This window comes from Sphaerodactylus townsendi, linkage group LG01, assembly GCF_021028975.2.
Source record: "Sphaerodactylus townsendi isolate TG3544 linkage group LG01, MPM_Stown_v2.3, whole genome shotgun sequence".
NCBI classification, from domain to species: Eukaryota; Metazoa; Chordata; class Lepidosauria; order Squamata; family Sphaerodactylidae; genus Sphaerodactylus; species Sphaerodactylus townsendi.
Window position 1 is genome coordinate 24,174,775 of NC_059425.1, and position 17,381 is coordinate 24,192,155.

The following is a 17,381-nucleotide window of genomic DNA, read 5'->3' on the forward strand; positions in this document are numbered from 1 at the left end:
TTAGGAACAAGATCAACAGACCACGGCCACACAGCCCGGAAAACTCATAACAATCAGCTAGGAATGCAGGAGGAGAATCCATAGGGTTGCCTGTAAACAAAAAACCACAGGAAAAAAAACAGGCCATCTCCTTTCCAACCTTAAAAATACTGGACGTGCATATGTTCGGTATTTTCTCAGTTTTTTTTCTGGAATAGTCTGTGGAAATACCATACTGCTCAGGACCCTACTGGATACCTGGCAACCCCATGACTTGGGGTCCAAAGGCAAACTGACCCCTCATGGGATTGCCTTATTGTTTTTGAAGTTATTTTGAATATCATGGTGAGCAACTTTGCACATGCACAGTCGCTTCTTGTGTTGCAGGATCACAGCCAGATTATGTCCAGATAAAAATCAACCTCTACAACATGGGTGTTGCTTGGAGAATATGGTAGATTTTATTTTATTTTATTTTGTGCTTGTGGAGTGTGCAGGCTCAATCTCCTTGGCCGTTGGAGAAAAGGCATGTTACCACTCAAGTTAACATTTTGTGGGGGCAGGGGTGTGGGGGTGGTCAGACGCAGCAAAAAAAGAGAGAGAGATTGCACATGTCCAGCCATTACCACCCACCCACCCCCACACACATTTTCAAACTATTTGGGTTTAGGAGAACAGCATGTTTCATGTTCTGCTGCAATGATCACAACTTGTGAGCAGGAAGCAAGCTTAACCCGCACACAGTTGAGCTTCGCCTTTGCCTCTGGAGTTGTGCCAGAGATCATATCTGGAGCCACCTGTGTATAAAACTGGTGCTTAACCACTGAGCCACAGACCATACAGTGCCAGCCCATTCTGTGGCGCAAGAATTTTGGGCTGTCTGTTCTGGGCCACAGTTTTTGTTTGATCCCAGAAGGTGGCTCCGTCAGACATTTCAGGGCCTAACATTTTATCTCCATTAGGCACTGTGTCATTTGCACAGCTGGTCTTGTTCAATACCAGTAACACAGCACTCTCCCGACTTTCTTGAATCCTTACCCTTGGAGGAGTGTTATTCTCTCCTTCTTTGGGTACCACTGCCACCAGTTGTCCTTTGTAGGAATTACCTGCTGAGAGGCCTAGAGCTCCTAGCTTCCCTTCCCTCCAGTCCTATTTCTTTCCTGCATCTCCCACTACCCAGCGACTGATTAAAACAGGTACATCTTACTGCATTCATGCATCATTGAGGAAATGAGCTTATCAGCTTCTTAAGGGTCTGCTGCTTCTGTTTTATGGGTTGCCAACTCTGGATTGGAAAATTCCTGGAGATTTGAGAACCAAGCTTGGGGAGAGCAGAGTTTGGGGAAGGAGCTCCACAGGAATGTGATGCCCTTGAGTCCACACTCCAAAGTGCCATTTGCTTCACGGGAAATGACCTCTGGGCTATGGAGATGTTTTAACTTTGGGAGAACCCCTGACACCACCTGGAGGCACGGTGTGGTCTCATTCCCACCTAGCTTTATTCATGCATCCATTTTAAGTCACCTTTCTCCCCATAGGCCAAAGAGGGGGGGAAAGTAGCCTGGACAGGCCTCAGTTTGCTGCCCATAAGCTATTAACTATCTTCCCCATTTCGTCCTCTACCACATCATGTAATGGTAAGTGGCCTCAGAAATTGCAATGTTGACTAGTGTTGCTAAATCTAAGGCCCCTTCCGCACACGCAAAATAATGCGTTTTCAAACCACTTTCACAACTGTTTGCAAGTGGATTTTCCCATTCCGCACAGCTTCAAAGAGCACTGAAAGCAGTTTGAAAGTGCATTATTCTGCATGTGCGGAATGAGCCTAGGTTGGGAGCTGGCTGTTGTGGGTTTTCTGGGCTGTGTGCCTGTGGTCTGGTAGTTTTTGGTCCTAATGTTTTGCCTGCATCTATGGCTGGCATCTTTAGAGGAATGCCCGCAGTAAGATGTGTTTCTCTCCATTGCACAGGTTGGACAATTCCTGGACAATTGGGTTTGGAGCCTGGAGAGGGGAGGGTTTGTGGAGAGGAGACCCCCTCAGCAGGGTATAATGCCATGCAGTCTATCCTCCTAATGAGCCATTTTCTCTAGGGCAACTGTGATCTGGAGATCAGTTAATTCCAGGCGATTGCCAGGCCCTCCTGGAAACTGGCAACCTGTGATGGCCAGAAGGTTGTACAGCCCCTGAAGGGAAAACAACCAGTCACCTGTTTAATCTGTGAGCCTATGGGAGTGCTACTCGTGCATCCAACCACTTTTCAGAGGAGGGATCAAATGTTAGGAGGAAGTACAGCAGTAGTCTTAGTTTAGATTGGAGAAAGTACAGTGATAGCGAAGTCTGCCTCCTCCAGAGAGCAATCTGAAGGGTAGCTCTGCCTGGTAGTGTACTAGAGAGGTTTAGCTGGTTGACAGCAGAGTAGCCACTTGTGAGTCTTGTTTCTGATGATGAGCAGACTTCATACAACATGGAACTTCAACTCAAATGTTTTAAACAGAGGTTTCGATTCTGATAAGGTCCTGGTTTAAAGACTCAAATGGCAAACCTATGCCCCTTCCGCACTTTCAATCCACTTTCAATCCACTTTGTAGCTGGATTTTACTGTGTGTAATAGCAACATTCACTTGCAAACAATTGTGAAAGTGGATTGAAAGTGCATTATTCTGCATGTGCGGAATAACTTTCAATCCACTTTCACAACTGTTTGCAAGTGGATTTTGCTGTTCCATACAGCCGCAAAGTGCATTGAAAGTGGATTGAAAGTGCATTATTCTGCATGTGCGGAGGGGACCTAAGTCTGACTCTTTGAAATGGCAGTCTGGTGTGGGTGAAATCCTGCACAGGTAGCTAGTCAGTGAAAACCGGTTTGTACCTGTTTGCATGAAACAGAATGCAAACTACATTCTGAAGCCATAATTAGCTTTAATCATGTGTCTCCGCCAGGATTCTACCTTGACTGTCTGGAGAGCTGTTCTTTAAAAACAACCAATAAACAAACAAACAAACAAATAAATCTTTGTTATTTATGTACAACTCCTACCTCAGTGATCTCTGTGGTCTTCCTGCTCACCACTAAATTTACCTCACGTCAGCAAACCAAAAACCTTTACGCTTGCAACCCTAAGACTATCTTGTAACTGAAGGGAAGGTTCATATCTCAAAACAAACCTGGTTCCCCAAAATTTTAATATGCCATGTGGATCCCCTTAGTTATTAGAAACAGCCTGCCAAACAACCCCATGTTTGAAAAAATATCCATAAGGTGGATTTATTGCTACCTCATAACACAATGTTCCAAAGCACTCCCCCATTGGCCAAATCATCCAAATAAACTTCATAATCTTTCAGAGTTAGTGACCTTTATAGTGGCTCGCACCACAAGGTGACAACAGGGCCCACCAGTCTTGTTAGGACATAAACCAAAGCGGGCATCTCTTTTGAGGTCACTTGAACTTTTGCTTGGCTCTTGGCGTGTTTGTAAAGCAGGTACTGCTGATATTATGCTTGAATAATGTACCTGCATCAGCTCTTGCCAACACAAACCCTCATGAACCAGAACTTCTTGTTCGCTGTTTAAAAGTATCTGAGATAACATGGTGCGGTTGATGGAATTTGCACTCACACGAGCTGTGGTTAAAGGCTTCAGCTGTCCTTGTTTTTTTTATAGAGCTTTGTGTCTGATGTGATTTATAATCTCTTATCTTGCTGATCTTAGTAGTCACCTTGTGGGGGAGGTCATGTAAGATCTGGGGATAGAACAGGCAGTGTTCTGTTTGCCGCAATGACCCCCCTGCAACAGATACTAGGATGGAGGTGGACTGAGCACCTCACTTCAGCTTGTTCGATGCATGAAGCAGAATAAGGTGGAGAAGACTGTAGGAGCTTATATTGTAGGTAACAGAGATGCCTCCAGGTGGGACGTGGGGATCTCCTGGAATTATAGCTCATCTCCAGACTACAGAGATCAATTCTCCTGGAGAAATGGATGCTGTGGAGAGTAGACTGTATGGCTTTGTACCCCACTGAGGTCCCTACCCCCCCCCAGCTTTACTCCCAAATTTCCAGGAGTTTCCCAGCCTGGATCTAGCAGCCCGTACCCCCATCCCCCTGCAGTGGCAAGGGGGACTTGGCATCATGGTAGATAAGGATCAGCATTCTTGAATGCCTTCCCATGTTAAAAAAAATAACCTGCCTGCAAGTAAATATATATAACAAGATGGGTAAATATTTTAGACCTTAATGTGCTAGCTTTCTGCTTGCAGAGCACTGGAGTGGGGACTCATGGGAATATATCTACCAGCTATATAAGATCTGGGCTGAGCATCTATTTCCCTTCCTTTTACAGGTATTTAAGCATGGGTGTGGTCAGAGGTTTGAGTCTTAGGCCCCTTCCACACACGCAGAATAATGCACTTTCAATTGTTACCCAGCTTAACAGTATACGAACTTATTTTTATAGAGCAATGGGGAATTACTTGGCTTGGCAATGCAAGAGGTAGGTTGGGAGGGGATCTTTTTAGACTATGTATACCAGAAATGGCTTGAAACGTATCCGCAGAGAATTCACAAAAGACCAAATTGCAGTTTAAATATTTTTATATAAGTTTTGGTTGCAAACAATCACACAGTGAGATGTTAAGGCACATACACTCAGTTCCTAAGTATATAAACAGGGAGGAGAAGACAGGTTGGATGATAGAAGGGGAGTTGGGGAAGCAACCTACCTAAATCTGCAGAGAAGTTCCAGAAGAAGGCAAGGATCTCTATGCCAGCATAGGGACCCAAGCGAAGGACGATATATCGTGTCTCACACCAACTTGAACAAGGGAGGTTCAGGTTTGAAATGAGCAACGAGCTTAAGGTGAGCAGGAATTTTATAGGGTGGATCACTAGTTTGGCAGGAAAAAAGACCCTTTGCATTAGGTTTCGTTTCTTGCCTCTGTGCTGGGTTGCAGGGCTGAGCTGATTAGCAGCTCTATCTATTGTTCTAAATCCCAGGACAATGGGGTCAATTGGTCCTAGATTATATCAGTGATAGGGTGCTGTGTGGTTTCCGGGCTGTATGGCCGTGTTCTAGCAGCATTCTCTCCTGACGTTTCGCCTGCATCTGTGGCTGGCATCTTCAGAGGATCTCATCCTCTGAAGATGCCAGCCACAGATGCAGCCGAAATGTCAGGAGAGAATGCTGCTAGAACACAGCCATACAGCCCAGAAACCACACAGCACCCCAGTGAGATCCTCCTGAAGATTATAACCCTGAATCGCTTATCATCAGGAGAGGAAATGCTAAGTACTGCTCCTCCCTAGCCAAAGCTAGCACAATGTTTGACCACTGAGAAGCCTTTGACAATATATCAGTGATACTTTGAATGGTTTATGCAGAGGTGCTTCCTAAAGACTCTGCCTTAGGTATTCAAATTTGGCTGAGGCTTGAGTGAATCAGGAAGGGATCTTGTTGTTAGGGAGATTGTATCTGAGAGGTGGGGGAAATGCATGGAGAAAGCAATTGTTTGGAGAAATGTTTTCTCAAGAGCACAGTATCAGGGAGTTTTCCAGAATTCATTGTATCAGAACAGCTTAACGAGGTGTGGTGTTCAGGAGTTCTACAGATTCCATTATGTTAACGGAGTACTCTGGCAGTGTGGGATAATAAAAGATTCATGTCCTTGTTATGAGGCGTCCAGATAGTATCACTGGAGTAACTCATATATCTTATCTCTGCAAACAGACTGTTTTGCCTTAGGCTTGCTTTCAGCTTGGACACTCTGCTTTCCACCTATACAAACATGGAAACTGGCATTTTGCAGCACACAGTATGAGAAATAATATGAAATCCAATTTTTCATAAGGCAGGGGGTAAAGGCCATGCTAACAGAATGCACTTTCACAATTGTTTGGAAGCAGATTTTTCTATTCCGCACCGTAAAATCCAGCTGCAAAGTGGATTGAAAGTGCATTATTCTGCATGTGTGGAAGGGGCCTTAGCTCTTCTACAGTAGTAGGTGATGTGGCAGACCTCTGCTTTGAATGGGACAGCCCATTTGAAATAGGACAAGCTCAAGATTCAAGAGTACTACTCTTTTTTCTTTTCTTGCCATCAAGTCACATCTGACATCTGACTTATGGCGACCCCTGGTGGAGTTTTCAGGGAAGGAGACCAATATAGGTGGTTTGCCATTGCTTGCCTCTGTGTCATATTCCTTGGAGGTCTCCCATCCAAATACTTGCCAGCACTGACCCTGCTTAGCTCCTGAGATTTGACAAAATCAGGTAGCCTGGGCTATCCAGGTCAGGACATTAGAACACTACTATGTATTCCTGTTGTATGTTCTCTTCATTATAATGTTGTGCTTCTTTGTAAACAGAGCCCCCTTTGGGGAAAAAACAGAACAGAGAAGCTGAAATAAGTAAACAAATGTAGGAGAACAGTCACAAATGTGATCCTCACCTGTGGTCTTAATTGGTACCGTCCATTCTATCAATTCCACTTCACACTGTACGTGCAGACAACTCCTCAGGCTGCCTCAGAAAATATGTAAAGTATGTAAATAAATAAAAGAGCTATTTTTTTCTGCTGAAAAATGATGGTTCCCTTCAAGCAGCTTTTGGCTTGGTTGAGGGAAATCTACAGGTACGCATGTTTTTATCCAACAGAGCCACAAGCACTGGGAAGGGTAAGAGCTAATTTTCGATATGATAACAATCCAGGGCCCTCCACACACATACACTTTAATGAATCATGTAGAAAAGAAAGAAAATGTGGATGCAGATCATCAAACTACACACACTTTGGTAATAACTGACACGACAGACATTATTTAAGAATCTGCCGGTCACAGCAAACAATACTGACATAGGTGGACCAACGGTCTGGGTCTGCATAAAGCAGCTTAAAATGTTGAACACATGAAGCTGTCTTGTAGTGAATTAGCTCACTGCTCCCTCAAATCAGTATTGTCTGCTCAGACTGGCAGTGGCTCTGACATAGGAGTTTTTCTTGACATAGAGGCCTTTGATGTCACCTACTATCAATCCTTTTAATTGGTGATGCCGGGGATTGAACGTGCGGCCTTCTGCATTCTAAGCACAGGCTCTAGCCCTGAGTCAGGAGCTCTTCTTCACCAGAATATTGTAAATCAAGTGACCTTTCGATTTGTTAAAATTTGCTAAATTATTCTTGCAGACTTGGGGGACTCAGCAACAGGGGATTTGAATGCAGATGATCCCAAGGCAACTCTAGCCGTCTAGATGTTCATGGTCTACAATTCTCATCAGTCATTGTCAGAATGTGGGCGGAGGCTGATGAGAATAATTATCTATGAACATCTGGAGGGCCAGAGTTGGACAACCCTGTCCCAGGGTCAGACCCTGGTAGAGCCTAGATAAAGTGACTGTGTGAAAGACCTCCACCCGGCAGCCTGGAGAGATGCTACCAGTCTAATGCATGAGGCAGCTTCACGTGTTTATATGTTCCATAAATATACAGTTCTTCCCTTAGGTGGGTGCCACAGTAATTGGCTGCAGCTGCTCTATGTGACTGCTGTCCAAGCAAAGGACCAGACAGGGAAATGTGGGGGGAATTGCAAAGATGAAAAATAATCTGAGGCATACGAGAGGTATTTAAAGAGGAGGGAGCATAAAAGGTGGTCTTCAAAGTCACAAGTGCATGCTGGGTTGTCAGACTTGACTTCCTTTCTGAGGGGACGGCCTCATGGGCATGTTTTGCAGAAGGCAGGATTCTCCCAGCAGGTGGGTGGAGTCACTAGGGGGCAGGGCTCCTTGGGATCTATATCAGCAGGTGTTCTATCTCCAGCTGGGCAATCTTAGAGTCCCTTTCTCTGCCACTATGCTGTGTTCCCGGGTGTGCTGGCAGCTGCTCCTTGGGTGGGCTCTGCTACTGTGCCAGCCGGTCTTTGGAGATGCAGAGTTAGGTTCCTCAGAAGAGCGCTCTTCACAAGAGCTGGAGGAGCCAGTGTCAGAAGAACCAGAGCCGCTGGTACCAGAAGAACCAGAGGAGCTGGTGCCAGAACCAGACGATTCAGAAGAACAGGAGCCATTTTGGAAAGAGCCAGAGGGGAAGAAGCCCCCATCAGATGAAGAACTGGAGGAAAGGGAGAGAGAAGAAAGAGAATGGTTAGAGCATGAGAAGCAGAAACCCTGTGGTTCTTGGCTCAAACATCTGCAGGACATTGCAGTAGGCCGCATTAATAAGAGGGAAAATTATTACTACAAGCCAAATGGGGAAGCAAATATAGTAACTAAGGTAAGGGAAGCAGGTTCTATGGGAGTCCTGGATCGGGAGAGGGATCCTGTTTAGTGAACCTGTTGCATGCACTGGCCCATCCCAGCCTGTCCTTCATATTGCTGTGGCTCTGTTTTCCCTGACCCTTGAAAAAGAAGAGATAGCCAGTCAGTACAGGTTTCTGTTTTGTTCTGGTTGATCCATATCATTCTAAAACCTCTTCTACCTCCCCACCCCCCATCCCAGATAAATAATTTTTTAAAAGTGCCTAGTCCTCATGATGGCTAACAAAATTTGCTGGAAGTGTTGTATTGTCAAGATTGCGCCAGTATGAATTCCAGGTCAGGCAAGTATTATGGGTACAGCACAGGCCCTCATCTCCCAATTTCCCCCCTATGTTAGGCTGACCAGCCGTCCCACTTTTGGCGGGACTGTCACGCCTTTAGACAATTTGTCCCGCGTCCTGCAGGTTCTACAAATTGTCCCGATTTTTGGGAGGCTGCTGCACTGCCTTGGGGGCGCAAGGCAGTGCGGCAGCCTCCCATGTGCCCGGCCGCAGGAGCGCATGGCCTTCTGGGGCTTGCCGTTTGCCGCTCTGTCCCGGATCACAAAGGTGACCATCTGGTCACCTTACCCTATGTACTTCCTACCCCACATTTATTGTATGTGCCCACTACCTTTGATACCTATGTGCTCCTCTGCAGGATCAGACTCCAGGTACATTTTAGGAAGAGGTTTGTCCTAGGCTACAGAATTCAGGATTGTGGTTTTCTGAGGCCCCTTCTGCACATGCAGAACAATTCACTTTCGATGCACTTTGAAGCTGGATTTTACTGTGCGAAATAGCAAAACTCACTTTTAAACAATTGTGAAAGTGGATTGAATGTGCACTATTCTGCATGTGCGGAAGGGGACTGAGTGCAGTGTTTTGTGGATGAGAGAACTCTTTCTTCTTCCTCCACAGTGAAGAAGGAATCTCAGAAGACCAGGAGTCTCACAGTGGGAAGGAGAGGGTGGGGTGGTCATTAGAGTCAAGGCAGTGTTAGACTTATAAAAGGGAAAAGATTGGAGGTAAACTTTTGGGATCCACTTACTGAATATGGTTTCTTAGTTGTGAGGGGAAGGGCACTCTGCGCATGTTTTAAGGCCTTAGCCTGGACACTGAGATTAAGCTCTAGAGCTCAGATTAAGGCCAGGCTAAACACAACATTACTCTACTTCCAGGGCACAAAGGATTGGGGCCTGGGACAACCAACCCAAGGTGGAAATCTCTCTTGTTCTTTTTTTCCAGAAAGCCATCGGGACAATGGTATACCTCAAGATGATATTGTCAAAAACCAACTGCACAACAAACCAGCTACGGAAAGAGTCACTTTTTGACAGCTATTACCTGCGTTATCATTATCATCGTCACCATTCAGAAAACTGTGAGACGCTGAATGGTTCCGAAAAGGTGGGAAGCTCCCAGCTTTCTTGGTAGTGAACAATAGATGTCTTTGTCAGTCCAGTAAACAGTCCAAGTGTACTTTGATGATGAACAACAAAGCAGGAGTGAATTCAAGGGATAGATTCATCTGATGCTGTTTAAATATGCTTTTAACTGGAAATGCTGTAGATTGAATCAAGGTCCTTGGCATACAGAACTATATGAGCGATACTGAACTATATTCCCACTCTAGTAATCTAGGAAGACTGGCCAGGGATTTGCTAGTGTTGACTCCCACACCTTCAGAATTACTTCTGCGCAGATATCAATGTGATCACTCAGTTTTTTTGTTTTTTTTGGGGGGGGGGGGTGCCCTGATTCTGATGCATTTCATAGCATTAATTAATTTGACCAGCAAACACATAACACACAACTCTAATTTTGCAAAAAACTGACCAAATAGTAATACTAAGATATATTGGCTCACCAAGATCTATAAACAAGCAATGTAACAATGCTTATAAAAGTGCTACTGTGTTGTTTTATTGATGTATCCAGATCCTTAAATTATTTAAAATGGCAATATCACACTCCAAATGATACACTTAGATTTTAAGATATTAATTCAGTAATACGAATGCAAAAAAAACTAACCAAAAAAACAACATATCAAATCCATGTCTTAACTTGCAAACCTTTATAAAAACAATTTATACATAGAATTAATAATTACCGCTGTTACCAGCATGACTTGCTAGAGACAGGCACACACTATTAGTTTGTCAATTCTTTCTCCAGGTATGAAGTTGGCACCAACCAGCATTCATATCATCTAATATTTCTAGAATATTGCAGAGAAGGCTACTTTACCATTTAAATTACATCCCACATTTTTATCGACATTTCATCATTTAGGCCCCTTCCGCACACGCAAAATAATGCGTTTTCAAACCACTTTCACAACTGTTTGCAAGTGGATTTTGCTATTCCGCACAGCTTCAAAGAGCACTGAAAGCAGTTTGAAAGTGCATTATTCTGCATGTGTGGAATGAGCCTTAGATTAGGGGTGGCCAACCTATGGTCCTTCAGATGTTTATGGACTACAATTCCCATCAGCCCCTGCCAGCACGGCCAATAGGTCATGCTGGCAGGGGATGATGGGAATTGTAGTCCATGAACATCTGGAACACCATAGGTTGGCCACCCCTGATTTAGACAGAGATTGGCAGTGCATTCCTATGCAGAGTTACACCAGTCTAAGAAAGGGTGGCCAACTCCTGGTAAGGAAATACTTGGGAGATTTTGAGGGTAGAGCCTGAGGAGGGCGGGGTTTGGGGAGGGACTTCAATGGGGTATAATGTCATAGAGCCCACCTTCCAAAGTGGCCATTTTTCTCCAGGTGAACTGATTTCTGTCACTTGGAGATCTGTTGTAACAGTGGGAGATTTGCAGCCACGACCTGAAGGTTAGCGACCCTAGTCTAAGCCCACTCGGGTATGAAGCAGTGAAGCTTCTGAGAGAAGGGTGGTTATATAGAGAGGATTGGAACTTCCTCAAGGAAAGTGGCCATCCTTCTATGATAAGCACCGTGTGAGAGAGACACTCAAAGGGAGAGTTTGTCTTCATGTCTAAAGAACTGTGGGTGTGTAGTACTTACCTGAGGGTAAAAAGTAAGATTTTTAGAAAAAGGACTAGAAGAGGAGTTTGGATTTATATCCCCCCCTTCTCTCCTGAAAGGAGACTCAAAGGGGCTTACAAACTCCTTTTCCTTCCCCCTTCACAACAAACACCCTGTGAGGTAGGTGGCACTAAAAGAGATCCAAAAAACTGTGACTAGCCCAAGGTCACCCAGCTGGCATGTGTTGGAATGCACGAGCTAATCTGATTCCCCAGATAAGCCTCCACAGCTCAAGTGGCAGAGCGGGAAATCAAACCCGGTTCTCCAGATTAGAGTGCACCTGCTCCTTACCACTACACCATGCTGGCCAAAGAGAACTCCATAATAATTATATTGAAGTAACAGTTTTATTTTATCTAGGGTCAAATCTTAGGTCCTGTGTGTGACAGAAAGCAGGACCAAATGGACCAGTGGTCTTATTCAGCAGGGCTCTTCTCATGTACTCATGCTGATGCTCTACCTACCTTCTTCTGCATTTCAGTGTACTGATAAATGCCCTGGATAAGGAGCACAGAGAGGGGCTAATGCTGTTTATCTTTTTATCTCACATGTTTGAACTTTACGTGCCCTGCAAACTGAATGGCAGGAAGACAGGGCAAAAAAATATTTCAAATAAATAAGGCCCAGACTTATTTACATAATGTGAGTGAACAAAAAGACTTTGCAGTTTGTTGCTGCACAACAATGCAGTGCAGTGGTTAGAGTGGCAGATTAGGATGTGGGAGTTCCAGGTTTAGATTGCAGTCTTCTTAGGAGATCTTGGGACAATCATGCTCTCTCTCCAGGCCTAACTTTGCATTACCATTTCGTTGTTCCAGTTTTACTGCAGTTCAACATGGCTACCCTCTGAAACTATGCACCATTATAGGCTCTTAAATAGTGAAAACTGTTGTTTTCTGGAAGACTAAATATGCTTGCTCCGTAAAGTTGTTGAATCTCTTGTGAGGTGGTCAGAACTTCTTTGAGAGCGTAGACAGTTTGTTCTTAGCAAAGTCCGGCAACACTCCAAGAGGTAATATATCCGTGGCCATCAGGTTTTAGATTAGGTTTTAACACTGAACTGCATTCTGGTTTGATGCTACTTATCACAAAATGTTGGAAGCTGTTGGGAGCCCAAGAGGGTTAGGTTTGCATATAAGACTAATGAAATAATTAAAACATAAAATAATGTTTCTGTTTCCCTGTCCCCACTCCCTACTGTTGTCATGTACAGGAATGCACCTTCAAATTTTTTACTGATGAAAGAGGAAGCAACTACGGTCTCATCATCTCTCAAAAATGCAAGCCAATTCATCTGGATGAGGAGAGAAGCCAACCCCCCCTCTTTGGATTGTGATGGCCAGTGGTTAGGGAAGAGGAAAGCAGGGTAGAAAAATGTCCACTTGGTGTGCCCTCTTCCTTCCACCACTCTGATGCAACATGTTAGATGCATATCTGAAAACTGTCCTATTGGGAATGCCCTCTTTCTTAGCCCACAAGCTCTAGCTGATTTCATACCCATTCCATTTCTTGAGCCACATCTACTTGCTTTGAAATAGAAAAATAAAAGTAACTTGCTGAAGCAACATTGTTTATTTTGTTGTTGTTGTTGTTATTGAAGAAAGACAGTCTAAGTTAAAATAAAGGCTTGTACAACTCTGTATGAAAGATGAGGCAGAAAATGATGAGAGAGAAACAAGCAAGACTCGTATTACCGAAAAACAGTTACTGACACCACCACCATCTTCCCAAAATACAACCAAAGGCCTCTGGAGTTACCAAACTTTGCTTTCTGCAGCCTTATCCTCAGAATTTCACTTCATTTGGAAGGGTTTGGCTGTCTGCTCCATGAACAGTACAATCCTGTGCTATTGTGTGTGTAAAGTGCAGTAAAATCTCAGTCAATTGATGGTGACCCCAGCGAGGGGTCACAGCAAGCAAGTAAGAAGCAAATTTGCTACTGACTTCCTCTGCAGAGCCTACCAATCCTGCTTAGCTTCTGAGATCTGACAATACTGGGCTATCTTATGGCACCTTCCTTTCCCCTATGCTGTTACTCCAGTCTGAATTCACTGTTTCAAAGGGTTTCAACTGGAATAATTCTGCACAGGATTGCCGTGTTAGTTTATCCCTTCCTTTTTCACAATCTGTTTTCACCATGATGTAACGAATGGTGGTACAGAAGTATTAAAATCAATAAACAAAAAATGTTCACAATCACTATTTTTGCTACTGCTGGTATAGCTGATATCAAAGAACTCTGCATTCTTGGTTCATATTTTAAAAGATCTATGAGTAACATTTAGATATTTCGAGAAAACTGGAGTTGGTTGGGGGGAATGGGCAATAACTTGGTTTTTGGTCTGTTTTGTAATACAAAAACCTTCTGCTCCAATTGTCTTATAAACCAGGCGCAATCTTTCTTTTCTGATTCCTGTCTTTAGAAAACCACTGCCTCTATTTTGTCCGAGTTTATGCTTGGGGGTGGGGGAGAAGTGATATACATTGTGTTAAAGTATTCATGTCAGTCGTGTTGGTATATTTAGACTCTGCACCCCTCAGTCTGTTAGATTCTGGAGCTGGTAATTAGCAAAGTGCACAAAGCAAAGTGCACAGCAAGGTCCATCCAATCTCTGTGTGTGCCAGAAACAAAATTACTCAGAGCCATTTTTATCTGTTCAAATTAAGATACTTCACTTATTGAAGGAATTCCATTTCTGGGTAGGACAGAGTAAATATAGGCTGTTTTTGCACTTGTGGTCTCTTTCACATTGAGCTTACATTCCCTTCAGGTTTGATTCTCAGTTACATGCACGTTTTCCCACTCAGGTCAGAGAATCTCCAAGTTTCCAAACCTCTGAAAGTGCAACTTTTCCTCTCACTTTGCAGGGAAAGTGAAGGGAGACTGTATGTGTTTAGCTTGCACTGGGTTTTCTCGATTCGCTGCACCTTCCCCTGCCCACCCAACAGCAGTTCCTCCAACTTTTTGAGGCAGCAATTCAGAGCAATCAGAAGAGCTTTTTTAAAAACATTGCCAGTCTATCGCTGGAGCAATAGACTGGGGAAATCTACCTGAAATTTACATGGTCTGGCAAAATAATACTAGACCCAGGATGGCACACACAGAGACATACACACAAAAGGCATCAGAGAGCAACTTTCCCAACTGAAGGTTGCATGGATGGATAAATCCATAATATGTAAAGGTGTCCTCCAACTTGCATAGAATAAACACATGTGTTTTGGGCACCTATATGCTTGGGATCTTGGCTTACGTATTCCAAGGTCTAGATTCAGATCACCGAGAAGAACGAGGGGGACAAGATTCTTAAACAAACGGGGGTTTATTTTACACATAGAAACAGAGATCAAATTAATCTGTGCAATATAGATTACTTTAATTAATCTATGCAATATAGATTACTTTACTGTGCTCTGTCTGTATACTTTGTGTTCACCGCCCTGAGCACTTCGGGGGAGGGCGGTATACAAACGTCGTTGTCGTCGTCGTCGTAGTAATATAGAAACAACAGCAATAAAAATTACAGAATGGAAAAAAGTAATGTGGCAAATGAAACATAAAAACCTTTCCTTGCCTATGTAAAAGGAAAATAAACATATAAATGGACGGAGACATATGTTCCTAAAAATATGGGAGACGGGTGGTGGTGGTTTGTCATCAGTGAAGAGCACAAACAAGAAGTATCATGGGGTAGTGATGACCTAAAGAAAAAAGGGACCAAGTGCTAGTGTGAAGAAAGATAATAATATAATTTACAAATACAGCAATATTTATGTGTAAATCGAGTAGGCAAAAAGTAAAGATATGAACATAAATTCCATGGTTTTTTTCACTGTTTGCACAACACATTAATGCAACATCATATATTTAGCAGTCACACAATCTCAAAGTAATGTTGCAACACAATTATATAGTTATAAACAAGAATCTGAATTCTAAATAACGTAGCAATATGAAATTTTCTCATCTAAATTTTGGTATAGTATATTCTTAGATCAATCCGAAAGGTAATAAGTCCGGAGTACAGAGGTTACCAAACTCAATGCATTAACAGTGATGTAAATAATGTTACAAGAGGTTATTAAGAACATAAGAACATAAGAACAAGCCAGCTGGATCAGACCAAAGTCCATCTAGTCCAGCTCTCTGCTACTCGCAGTGGCCCTTTGGGAGCTCACATGTAGGATGTGAACGCACGGTCTTCTCTGTATTGTTGCCCTCGATCAATTGGTCTGTTAAGGCATTTAAAATCCCAGGATCAGAGAGGGACAAGATTATAGCCATAAATCGACTTCTCCTCCATAAATCTGTCCATTCCCCTTTTAAAGCTATCCAGGTTAGTGGCCATCACCACCTCCTGTGGCAGTATACATTCCAAACACCAAATCACACGCTAGCGTGAAGAAGTGTTTCCTTTTATTAGTCCCACCTTCCCCCCAGCATTTTCAGTAATGAATGCCCCTTGGTTCTAGTATTGTGAGAAAGAGAGAAAAATTTCTCCTCTGTCAACATTTTCTACCCCATGCATAATTTTGTAGACTTCAATCATATCCCCCCTCAGCCGCCTCCTCTCCAAACTAAAGAGTCCCAAACGCTGCTTCCTCTCCTCATAGGGAAGGTGCTCCAGTCCCTCAAACATCCTTGTTGCCCTTCTCTGCACTTTTTCTATCTCCTCAATATCCTTTTTGAGATGCGGCAACCAGAACTGGACACAGTACTCCAAGTGCGGTCGCACCACTGCTTTATATAAGGGCATGACAATCTTTGCAGTTTTATTATCAATTCCTTTTCTAATGATCCCCAGCATAGAGTTTGCCTTTTTTACAGCTGCCATGCATTGAGTTGACATTCCCATGGAACTATCAATTAAGACGCCTAAATCCCTTTCCTGGTCTGTGACTGATAGCACTGACCCCTGTAGAGTGTCCAGCTCATATTCATGAAGATTCTTGTGGGTTTATACCCAAAATGCAGTTAAAGGACAATGTCAGAACTGAACTGGACATTTTGGAATATCTGCATACACATAAAGCAGGACTCTTTCATTTTTCTAGATGCAGAGAAAGCATTTGACAATATCAACTAGTCTTTTTTGTTTAATGTTGTGGAAAATATGAATTTGGAGAGAATTTCATAAAGTGCGGGAAATCAATTTACATATCACAAACAACATAAATGACTGTATGATACAAAAGGGGGGGGGGATCAAGATTGCCCACTATCTCCTCTCTTGTTTATATAAGTTCTGGAAGTACTGAGTAGAGACATAAGACTTGCTGAGAGAACTGAGGGTATAAAAATTAAGAAAGAGTCTTATAAATGGGCAGCCCAATTGGGGTGTGTGTGTGTGAATCAGCTCTTGAAGTTGACATGGGGCTGCACTGCCATGCTGCCTACCCTGTTGGTGTAAGTGGCACTTACACAGGCAAGTAGGGCAAACAGGGAGGTGGGCAGGTGCCACATAGCTCCACGGTGCCCAATCCAGAAGCGGGCTCTGGCCCCAGAATTATGTCGGTCTAAACCAGGCTGCTGGCACAGTTACAGGTGGGCTAGCCCACTCTGTACCAAACACGTAAAGATCTAATCAAACCTAATAATCTATATAAGGAAAAAATGGCCGCCATGTATGCCAGATCAGGAAAATCTGGCAGCCATCCCAGCTTTGCAGCAATCATTCCCACAACATTGCAGGTGAGCAAGTACGAGAAAGACTGAAGAAAACTAGAGTGAAAGTCAGAAAGTGTATGAACAGACCACAATGCTGTGAGGAAGTAGGAAAAAACCTGTTTACCAACAGCACTGGACCCAAGGAAAATTTAGAGGAAACACAGCCCTGTATTGAAAAACGCAGACTTGTTACTCAAATGTTCTCCATCTCTCTGATGAGGAAATTGCTCCAGTAGCTCTGATCAGATCAAATGCAAAATTCAAAGTTCCATACTGCACTCAGATGACAGCAGGCGAATCATGGGCATGGGATTGGCAATGTCCTTGTATGTCTGGTGTGAGTTTGGTGGTAAAAGGATGTTGCTGTTTTGTTGAAGGACTTCTCAGACA

General features: G+C 43.5%; 1 protein-coding gene across 1 annotated transcript; it reads left to right on the plus strand.

Annotated features, from left to right (window-relative positions):
* The first annotated feature begins 7,810 nt into the window (after positions 1-7,810).
* Positions 7,811-12,888, plus strand: LOC125425786. The gene is made up of 3 exons (XM_048483445.1): positions 7,811-8,240; positions 9,511-9,672; positions 12,537-12,888. The coding sequence occupies exons 1-3, from the start codon at positions 7,824-7,826 to the stop codon at positions 12,657-12,659; spliced, it is 702 nt and encodes a 233-aa protein (XP_048339402.1). The 5' UTR covers positions 7,811-7,823; the 3' UTR covers positions 12,660-12,888.
* The last annotated feature ends 4,493 nt before the right edge of the window (positions 12,889-17,381 follow it).

What these genes read in the sequence shown, in the direction of transcription:
- LOC125425786 (XM_048483445.1), top strand. Translation starts at nt 7,824, where the DNA reads ATGCTGTGTTCCCGGGTGTGCTGGCAGCTGCTCCTTGGGTGGGCTCTG. An exon ending in AAGCAAATATAGTAACTAAG is followed by an intron (nt 8,241 to 9,510) that starts GTAAGGGAAGCA and finishes CTTTTTTTCCAG; the next exon opens with AAAGCCATCGGGACAATGGT. An exon ending in CGCTGAATGGTTCCGAAAAG is followed by an intron (nt 9,673 to 12,536) that starts GTGGGAAGCTCC and finishes TGTCATGTACAG; the next exon opens with GAATGCACCTTCAAATTTTT.